This window comes from Phalaenopsis equestris, unplaced genomic scaffold, assembly GCF_001263595.1.
Source record: "Phalaenopsis equestris unplaced genomic scaffold, ASM126359v1 Scaffold000004, whole genome shotgun sequence".
Lineage (NCBI taxonomy): Eukaryota > Viridiplantae > Streptophyta > Magnoliopsida > Asparagales > Orchidaceae > Phalaenopsis > Phalaenopsis equestris.
In genome coordinates, this window is record NW_018164446.1 from 213,476 (window position 1) to 225,179 (window position 11,704).

The window sequence follows — 11,704 nt, forward strand, 5'->3', positions numbered from 1 at the left end:
CAGTACTTAACAGAGGCAGAATAATCATTTATCCCCAAACTGTTGCAAATTAGCTATTTTCAAACAACTGTCTCAAACAGATAGTCAGTTTATGAGGATCAGTTATTGACCAGTAGCTTATCAGGATATGCTGCTTATCTAGATAAGTTGGATAAGCTGCAGCTACTCTAAACAGACTCTTAGTAAATCCAGATTTAATAAACAAAACAACTTAAATTGGATTTAACTTAACAACGGATTTATCCAACTTATTTTTTGTGTTTGGTTGGATTTTAGTTAAATCTAACATAAATCCTGTTAAGAAGATCATACCAAACACCCCCTTAATTTACGGAGGTCAACATTGGAGTCTAAGGCCTTTGTTTGAGTAGATTTAGAACTGAATACATGAAATGTAATTTTAGTGGTAGTAACTCTAGTGGTAGAATTGTAAATATGGGTGATCAAATCATTAAAATGTGTTAACGTTTTAGATATCTTGGATCTCTCATTCAACGTTTAGCTGATATAGATGGTGATTTGATTAGTATATTTCAAGTTGGTTGGTTGAAGTGGAGGAATGCATCCGACCGATTATGTGATAGAAAATACTACTTAGACTTAAAGAAAAATTTTATTATATGGTGGTGAGAACTGCACTGTTCTATGGCCAAAATGTTGGCCTTTAGATTACAGGGTTGTTTGGTTGAAAGTAGGATTTAGTTTGAATGAGTTTTATTAAATCTTGCAAATCTGGAATTATCAAATCCTGAGGTATGTGTCAAATCCGGAATAGGATTTAGTTCAAAAAATGATAATCACTTAATATCTTAGTAATGATAGTTCTGTCAAAGATCATTAAACGATAGAACATTGACTTGTAATTAATTAAGGCGTCTCCCTCTAATAGTGTATTCCACTGCAGCTACACCAGCTCTCTCACACATATATTTATTTCATATTTTGTCTCCAAGTGAAATATCAATCACAAACCTCATATGAATCACTAGATTTACACTTGTAGAGAAAATGTGAATGAAATATACTCGTGAATGAGTTGGTGTAGTTATGGTGACTGACAAAATTAGAGATAAAATATTGATAAATATTCATCGATTATCTATCTTTGAGAGCCCCTTAACAGCCTCAATAGGCTATTAATATCCTGATTTCGAGCTTAATTATTGTCGGCTCTAAAGAAATATGAGTCAAAATTAAAATCAGACAATTTTTTAGCATTACTTATTTTTTCGTATTAAGAAAAAGTAATTCCAAATGTTTATTTAGACATCATGATGTTCTTTCTAATATTGTCTACAACTGTGGCTACTTCAACCCCATCACATGTAAAGCCAGCCATAGAACTAAACATTCTTGTCACTGTAGCAGCTACGCGATTGACTACACACCTGAAAATATGTTTTTAAAAGAAAATATTTCATATAATGTAAGAGTTTTCACTGCATCTTTCACTACGAAATCTAATTTTCACAACTAGAATGGAAATTTACGTCAAAATTTAATTTGTCAGTTCCAAGATAGAAATTAACATCAAAATCTAAATTTCATTGTTGCAATTCTCATCTTGGCATTGCAAATTAGATTTTGGAGTAAATTTTCACTTTGGAACTGGAAACATAGATTTCGATGTGAATTTTTATTTTGGTTGTGGAAATTAAACTTCGCACTTGAGGTTGCAATGAAAAATCTTACATCATATGAAATATCTCCTTCTAAGAACATATTTCTAGGTGTGCAGTCGATCAAGTTGGGGTTTGCAGTAATGAGCATGCTTAGTGTTATGGTTGATTTTCCATTTGAAAAATAAAATGCGAAGGAAATAAACTCGTGCAAGGCTTGGTGTAGCTATGGTAACAGACAATATTAGATCTGAAAATCAGATCTACTACAAGTCGAATCATTTGACATTTTAGTAATGTTAGTTCCATCAAAGATCATTATTGGTCGAACATTTATTCTCAATCCATTAGGACGACTCCCTCTAATATTGTATGCCACTATAACTACACTAGCATTTGCACAAATATATTTTTGTTATATTTTGTCTCCGAGTGAAGAGTCAACGAAAAACTTAAGCATCCTCATCCCCGTAACTTTTAACTAAACTTTTAAAACATCATGTGAAAGTGGTTTAGTAAGAGTTGTTGAGATGAGAATACTTAGATGAGTAAGTGGTTTTATACTTGTAAAGAAAATTTGAAAAAATAATGCTCGTGAAAGTATTTTTGTAGTTATAATGACAACCAAGATTAAATGAAAATATGGAAAAATTTTCATCAATAATCAGTCTTCAACAACCCTAACAACATCATCAGATTGTTAACGTTCTGACTTCAAAGCTATCTAAAACGTTCACTCCTTTTAAAATATGTTGATTATTGTCAGGTTTCATCACCTTTTGTTACCAATCGGCCACTATATCTACTAAAATAATTAAATATATTGTATTAAGTTGAATGTATTTTATAATGTTTTATTATTCTCATGTTTGAAGGTACACATGGATATTCGTACATCGAGATCGTGGATGTACAACAGACTTTATTCAGATAGAAAAGGGAACACCCTGGAGTTCTTGAATGGTGTCAAAACACAAATATATCAATTTTTCTCAACTGCTGGTTTACCTATATGAGAGAAGGTTTCAAAGTTCATGTTCGAAACACAGAAATGGAGCACACCTAATTCATGAAGAAGTGAAATATGATTTATACTATCAGGGATTGCAGTCAGATTGCTGGATTTAAACTTCACATGGGGAGGTTGATCTTATAACATTCAGCTCCGCTCCTGATTTGAAGAAATAATCTTTGATATAACAAGACATCATTAATTGAGCCAAGTGTAGCAGGTAGAGGCACCAAATTCTGAGGACAAACTTTTTATGATTTATTGAGTACTGCTCAAAGGCACCAAATGGAATAGTTACACGTCTCATTTTGAGTCATTTGTAGCTCTTAGAATGCTAAAAATCAAAACAGAGTACAACATGCTTTGAGAGTGCTTTAATTAGATTGCAGGACTGTTGAAAGAGACTAATCCACCTGAAAATTCAGTCCCTGATGAGTTATATATGATGAAAAATTTGGAGTCCATGTTAAGGCATAAATTAGAGAAGATTGGTTATTGTGGAAACAAAAGTATGTTATATCACAAGAGTAGTGTGATGGAGACTCAATGCAATTTTTCTAATTCTCTTAGATTTAAGCCTCAAAGCAGAAAAAGTAAGAGGCAAAAGGAAGTTTTGTTTAAGCAACTCTTTTACCTACCACTTATTCCAAGTCTACAGAGGCTATACAATTCTATGCGTACAGCTCCACATATGACGTAGCATCAGAGCCGATTAGGAGAAAATAACTCAATGAGTCATCCAGCAGATGGGGAGGCGTGGAAATCTTTTGATCGCTCATATCTTGAGTTTGTTGTAGAGGAACGTAATATTCGGCTAGGTTTAAGTTTTCACTGCTTCACATCGTACGGTCAGACCACATGGCCCTACTCTTGTTGGTCGGTAATTGTTACACCATACAATCTGTCACTTGAGATGTGCATAAAAACCCATTTCTTCTTCCTGACATTGATTATATCTGGTCCCAGTAGCCCTAAAGGGAGGATTGATGTATATTTGTAGTCGTTGATATATGAGTTACAAATTCTTTGGGAAGTAGGCTTCATGACGTACAACATCTCTAGGAAACACAATTTCCTGATGAAAGCAATATTAATGTGAAAAATAAGTGATTTTCCTGCATATAAAATGCTATATGGGTGGAGCACTGTAGGAAATGCTAGTCTGCCAATATTGCTTGAATTCATCTAAGGCATTTACACTTCAGCATAACAGGAAGATTTCATGGTTTGAATGTCATCGAATGTTTCTAGATATTGAACGTCCCTTTAGAAGGAACAAAAATGCATTCAGAAGAAATAAAATTGAGAAAACCTTGCCACCTCCAAGAATATCTGAGGAAGATATAATGCAGATTGTTAATAACATTTCAAATATTACTATATGCCCTGGCCTTTCTTCACATCATCCACCCGAATTTGGTGTCACTCATAGTTGGACAAAGAAGCCAACTTTTTGGGATATGTCTTATTAGAAGAATAACATGATAAGACACAATCTAGATGTCATGCACATACAAAAAAAAATTCTTTGATAATATCTTCAACACTATGATGGATGTTAATGAAAAAACAAAGGAAAAAGTGAATTTCAGACTTAATTTGAAGGAGATATGCAAAAGGTGGGAGTTGGAGATCCAAGAAACTGTTGTCGGCAAGCTCATTAAGCCCAAGGCAAAATATTCCCTCAGTTTGTCCTAGGGAAGAACAATTTGTGAGTGGCTCCAATCACTAAAATTCTCGAGTGAGTATGCTTCGAATTTCAGCCATTGCTTCATGTAGGTGATGGAAAAATCTTTTGAATGAAATGTCAAGACTGTCATATTTTTTTATAAAATTTGATGTCAACTGCATTTGGTTGTCTAACAAGTGAAGTCCTTAATTCATTGATTGAAGATAGTGTGTTTTTCATGGAATTATGTGCACCTCGTTTGAAGCTTGATGACATACATCAGCTAGATGCAAACATTCTTGTAACACTTTGTAAGCTTGAGAGAATATTTTTGCCTAATTTCTTCAACTTGATGGTTACCCATGAGTCATTAATTGAAGGTCCAATACAGTACCGTTGGATGTATCCATTTGAGCTTAATTGCATTGGGACTAGATAGTTAGTCACTCATTTATAAAGAATATTAGCAATTTGTATTGAGCAATATTTATTTTTTAGATTTTTTAATAAACTGTAGAGAACTGTGAAGAATAAGGCCTGGCCCAAAAGATCGATATGTGAAGCACTTTTACTGCAAGAGACAACTACATTCTACTCTTATTATTTCATGGAAGAAGAGTCCATGAAAGAGTCATTGGGTTAGGTGCCACCATTGACTCTATGTTTTCCAGTAGTTCGGTGAAGCATTTGGGAGGTGCACATCACTTTACATTAATGATTAGGAACTTTGAGAAGTGACACTTTTTGTTCTTCTCAATTGCGACGAAGTACAACCATTTATTAAGAAAATTTTTTATTATAATTTTTAACTCATTTATATGAACAATTGTCATGATTAACTATTTCAATGATATTTCAATGTGTGAACAGTTTATTCATGGATTTGTTAAATTTAGTTGAAATGATGATACGAGGAAGATCGAGAATAACCTTCCTTAGTTGTTTACAATGCATGTGAGTTAAAATTGACATATTCATTCCTCATGTGACATGAGGTTTTTCATTGACATAGGATTTCTTATGTATAAATTAATAAATTCATGATTGGAGAAATGGAGTGGCAGATCAGAGGTTGATAGTTCTTGCTTGGGGACCTATCCGCATCGTGAAAATCTGGAAAATTTACGATGCAAATGGGTACAGGTTTCATGCGAGATTCAGGTATGAAGGAAAAAGTCTTTTACTTTTGCCATCGTGAAAATAGATGTATCTTGCACTTTACAGTGTCGGCTGCCTGTATATCGCATACTTATGTGTTTTATGTTTATTATGTATTCTTGTGTTTTTATTTTATTACATAGTATATGTTATGTGCACTAATAAATAAAATTTATTCTCTTTATTGCAATGGTCGACTAAGGGTAGGGACAGTCTCCCTCTCCACTTAAAGGGCGAGCGCGATGGGCATGGAGCAAAGTGCAAAGTGTTATCTAACGAAGAAGAACGTTAGAAGAGGATGCCCGACTTTGACACCCACACCCACCCGCACCCTTATCAATTTTGATTCAACTGAAGAAAAATATGAAATAAAACCATATTGTAGTTAAGAAAATATAAACAAAATCCCTAAACAAGATTTAATGAAGACAAAATGTTTTAAAATGCAAAATTAGAATGTCATGGCAGAGCCCAATGTCTAAATTAAAATTATATTCAAGAAAAAAAAATGGTGAAATAGCGGTTGTACAAAAAAATATTATACTACAATACAATCAGATACATGTGTGTACCAAGATTGAGCAACAAATTATGATAAGAAACTTAAACACAACAAAATGTGCACTACAATTTAATTGTATTGAAGGGAAATGTAAAATATAATCATATTGTAGTGAAGAAAATATGGAAAAAAATTCTTAAATAATATATAATGAAGATTAAAAATGCTTTAAAATAAAAGATTAGAATGTCAGGGCTAAGCCCAGTGCCTAAAATAATGTTGTATTCAAGAAAAAAAATAGTGAAATAGTGGTTGTACTCAATAAAAAAATTTATTAAAAATATTAAAAATGTAATTAATATCGAATATATTTGTTTCTAACCATATAATAACAAGATTGGGCAACACATAATGATCTTAAACTTAAATATAAAATGTGCACTACAATATAATTGTACTGAAGGAAATACTGAAATACAACCATGTTGAGGAGACAAACATATGCTCTCAAAATAAGAAAAGAGCAATTAAAATTAGATTTGTGTCTTTCACAAAGCAGTAAGTTTCGGCAACACATTATGGTCAGAAATTTAATCTAAAGCCAAAATGTGGACTACAACATGGTTGTATTCAATATAAAGAGAATGTTGTTTCTTCGAAAAAATATTACACTCGGAATCAATGTCAAGTCCCCTACGTTGATTTATAGATGAGAAATGTCAGTAACAGTGCCCAAAGTGAGTACACAATAAGCCATAAAACGGAATCAATATCGGTGACTGTGAGAAATACTACCGTAAAATGTTGAAATCCTAAAAACAAGATTTGAAATGTGCAAAAAGTTTTTGAAACATATGTAGCACAATATTGAGTCCTTTCAGGTCGGGCTTCTCAACTATTAATGAAGTTAATTAAAAAATAAGTGTGGACCACATGCCAAATTAAGATTACGTAGAGTTACGTTCGAACAATGCTCATAATATTTTCTCGAAGAGATGCACATACAGGTACATAATGAGCTGATCGAGGATGTGAGAGATGATATAAATTTTTTTTAGTATTTTAATTTGTAATGAAATTATTAAATGTTTAATTATATATAATAGTAATATCATTAATATATATAAAGTAAATATATAATATTGCATGTATAATTATATATAATAGTAATATCATTAATGTTATATATAATTATATATATCATTAATATATATAAAGTAAATATATAATATAATCTAAGATTAGCTTAATCTAATATAATTTAAATATTTTTATTTTTTATACTTAGGCTCATAATATTTATCATTTAAGCGCCTTAAAAGAGCATGTCGTCAGCCTAGTGAGGTCGTCAGCCTAGTGAGGTGTATAGGTAGTCGCATTTTGTGCTCGTGCGGGGTCTCACCAAGCAAAATATAATTTAAATATTTTTATTTTTTATACTTATTATTATTATTATCATTATTATTATCATTATATATAAATATATATGGCTCATAATATTTATCATTTAAGCGCCTTAAAAATGCATGTCGTCAGCCTGGCGAGGTGCATAGGTAGTTGTCGCATTTTGTGCTCGTGCGGGGTCTCACCAAGCAAATTTTGACATTTCAGGCTTGTCAACATTGACCATCTTCAGGAATGGGTTTCATTTGTCTCAAAGTTTAAATCGTCTGCCTCTTACATAATTATATTTTGCTTTCACATAAGGAGACCCGAAGTATGCTCAAAACTTAAATGTGTCAATCCGAAAAGTCCGACGAAAATTGATCTAGTTTAAACTCGGCGTTTGCATTATCACATTCATACATGAGCTAGCCACATCTATGTCGATCTTCTTTGCGAATGGGAGACACTTGTATCGCTTCCGAGATGATCAAACTAACTTGCACTCAATATGTGCATCGTCTTATTCTTCGCATGTTACCTTTTTTTTTTTTTCACGCCCAAACAAATTAAATCTGAAATATACATGGAGGTCAACAATCTTCGTTGGGTTCGGAAACTCCGGACAAGCTGATAAATCGTCCAGTAATATAATTGATTAAGCCACTTGCTTGCTAGAAGTAGTTAATACTATTAAGCTTGATAAAGAACAATAGAAACAGGATCACTTTAATTAAAGTAGTTAATACTAATAATCTTGTTAAAGAACAAAGTATGAACATTTAACTCAGATCTCAAAATTTTAAGCTACTTTAAATGAAAACTCATATGGTTTGTATCTTGAGAGAAATTTCTCTTTAAATCCGGCAAAAGATGACAAGCATCTCAACACTACATTCTTATTTTAAATAAAAATGAAACGTTGATCTTCCAACTTATCAAAGCTCATGCTCCTTCATAGTCGAGTGAGATAAGTGTAGAAACTATATCAAGTTTAGGGGTTTGAGAAGCCTTACTCGTCTTGAAAGTTAAATTCCAGCTTGGGGGTGAGCGGAGTTATTACAGGACCAAATAAAAGTGTTTTCATCAGCTAATGTTGATTAGGTAGATAGCCTTCTTTCCAGCTCCTCAGCTACTGAATCAATGAACTCCTCGGTATTCAGATACAGTTGCCTGGTTACCCTAAATACAAAAAAAATATTTCTTTTCCTTCACTTCAAAGGGACTACATGATTGAATTCAAGATTCAGAGAAAACAATTCATATGTATTTACATAAATCACACCTAAACTTTCATATTTACATGCATAGCACACCTTGACTTTTGTGCTATAAATCTATGCATGAAGATGTATGTGCATGAAAATGTGTATTTCACTTTTAAGAAGTGGTAATAGTGCTATTTTTGATATGATTTTTGTGTGTAGATTTGAAAGTTTAGGTGTGAGGCATGTAAAGACAAATAATTGGGTGGTAGGCATGTAAATTTTCCAAACTATAAGCCAAAGGAAGTGAACATTACTTGGGTCCATGGACAATTAGCGCAAGGTCTTTGGTCATCTTTCCCGACTCCACGGTACCAATGCAGGCAGCTTCAAGCTTTTCAGTGAAATCAAGCAATGGAGCATTATCATCCAACTTTGCCCTGTTACAACAGTAAGAGCAGAAACCGGTTGTTCAATCAAATCAAGTAATTTAATTTCATCTACTTCAGTTAGATGGATATTCAATACAATCAAGGATCACAATTATAAACCAGTTTATGCATGAACCATTGAGGATTAAGACTAAAATTTAACTGAAGTTAAAAATACTTTATTTGATTATGGCCTCTTAATATAATAGGAATGTAGCATTATCCAAAAATCGACATCATCATCCATTTTCAAAAGGAAGTTCCTCCCCTATAGTCAGCAAAGGGTTTCAGATAAAACTTTCAAAGGACAATCAGGGCCACAAAAGCAAAGCAAGGAGGTTTCGAAAAAAGAAAACCAAGGAAATCAATAGGTGCAATGTCAAACTCCATTCTTGCAGGAAGAGAGTTTGAAAATTTAATGATAAATGAGAAGGAAACCTCCTACAAAATGTTCTAACAAGCTCATTCATATTGTCAATCAGATGAGGAGTGAGGATAATGATAGGCAAGAGATTAAATAAACAAAGTTTTAATTAATCCTCCTTTAAAGTTTGAAAGTAAAATTGTTGTTATTGAGGACACAAAGGATACCTCACTGATTATTGTTGAGGAGATGATGGTAACTTGTTTTATGGCTGTAAAAAAGTGTGGCCGAGTAAAAATATTAAAAAAAAAATCAATGGTTGGTGGGCAGCAATTGCAGGCATCACATGACCGCAAATGATGACATCGTTCTTGATATAGATATAAGTTATCATATTCTCAAGTTATGTTAGGCAGTAGGGCCTTGGTGGAGGTGAAAGAAAAATGCACTATTGCAATTCAAACCAAAATGGTGGCTAAATTTATTCAATATGTTTTCTTGGTTCTAGATTTAAATCAAAGTTTGAAAAGTTAAACAACTTGTAGAGCATGGGTATTCACTTCACTTTGACGTTGGTGCATGAATTGTTTTTTAAGAGAAGGACAAGAGGCTATTTCCACAATGAATAAAAAATGGTGAATAACGGCTTCTCGGACTCTCAAATGTACTAAAGATGTTGAAATTAAAAAAAAAAATATGGTGGATAAGTCATGATTATGGCACAAAAGATTTCTCACTTAAAATTTGAAAATATGAAATTCAATTTCAAAAGAATATAATACAAAGCATTCCAAGTATTCATGAGAAGATGATGCTGTCAAGGGTGTGCACAATCGGATGGCATCACTAACAATCATTCCAAAAGAAGAGGCTTGAAGAGGAAATCAAACTTTAGAGCTGGTAAAAACTAACATGTGGTCCTACAAAAACATCTCATATTTGAAATAAGCATTTTATCCTATTTATTGATGATTACTCTCTTCTGACTATGTTCTTTTTATCAGGCAAAAATCTGACGCATTCATTATATTTCAAATTGTTTAAATGACGTAAGTAATAAAGTTGAAACTACATTAAGATGCTTCAAAGTGATATTGGGAAAGAATAAAATTGACAAGATGTATGAACATCTATTGAGTATGACAAGATGTATGAACATCAAGGCATCGAGAGGCAACTCACAATTACGTGCTTTCGACAAGATGTATGAACATTAAGGCATCGAGAGGCAACTCACAATTACGTGCTTTCGATTGACACCATGAGCTCATATAACTTATATATGGTTATAACTGAATTAAAGACTAAATATTATGTAATAACAAATCATATGTAATGACATTTAATATTTTGTTAAGTGATTCTACAAGTTATTCATATAACAACAATCGTGATGAGGATAATAGTGTTCACTAGATTAGCTTGGAGCTTCGATCACTTGGAGTCGTACTTCAATAGGATTATTTATGAAAACTTGAAGTGCATAAATCTATCCAAGTTTATTTTAACCTAGCTGTGTGTTTAGATCTCATTATAAATTGTTTGAATTTGCTTTGACCTAAAATCTCAATAAGCAATGAACACATGAGCTAGAAATAGAAAATACTCTTTTAATATAAGTACTAAAGAAATTGTGTTCAAAATTATATATAAATTTATCATAATTGAGAGATGCTATACAAAATTATTAAAAAATAATTTATTGTAAAATTGTATATATTATTGTGCATTGTACATGTGCTCATCCAATGACTATATTTAACAATCCATTATGTATATAAACGTTAGGTATTGCACTGCCACCATCCTCAAGCAAAGAACATCAAATTCTCTTAACTGGTAATCATACATAAGAGCAAAACAAAATTTTCGAAAATTTGAATTGATTATACACACAATAAGGTATCATGCATACAATCATTCAGTACTCAAGTCTAACGGCTAGTTTGCATTTAATGATTTTAGGGACTCCAAGAGATTACATGGAGGTTGCAGTAGCCATCATTATTTGCCTATATAAACATCCCTCTAACTCCTTAGCCAGTATATGGAATCAAACATTAGTTTTAAGCTTAATTTGAGAAGATCATTTGAAGAGCTTTCTAATGTTCATCATCTAAAGTCTCCTCAATTCTTGAATGATATTTCTCAATCAATTTAATAGATTCTGAAGTACTTAGATTGCTTCATTATTGTACATTTAAGAATCAACAATTGAGATTGTGTAGCTTATGATACGAAGTTGGGCCAATTTTTTTCCATAAACGAGGGCAAACATATATTTTGATTTAATAACACCAAACAAGATAACTCAAATACATAATAATAGACACCTATAATTTGAGAGGTAGGCAATCTTTC

The 11,704-nt window shown here is 32.4% G+C and overlaps 1 protein-coding gene across 1 annotated transcript in view; it reads right to left on the reverse strand.

The window, feature by feature from the left end:
- Positions 1 to 8,159: 8,159 nt before the first annotated feature.
- The window catches only part of LOC110018170 (cytosolic isocitrate dehydrogenase [NADP]-like), a 103,665-nt gene continuing 100,120 nt past the window's right edge, over positions 8,160 to 11,704 (reverse strand). The window contains exons 14-15 of the mRNA XM_020715384.1: positions 8,866 to 8,988; positions 8,160 to 8,525 (exon numbers count right to left, since the gene is read on the reverse strand). Coding sequence (XP_020571043.1) covers positions 8,444 to 8,525; positions 8,866 to 8,988 — 205 coding nt within the window. The 3' untranslated portion in view covers positions 8,160 to 8,443. The remainder of the gene's footprint in view (positions 8,526 to 8,865; positions 8,989 to 11,704) is intronic.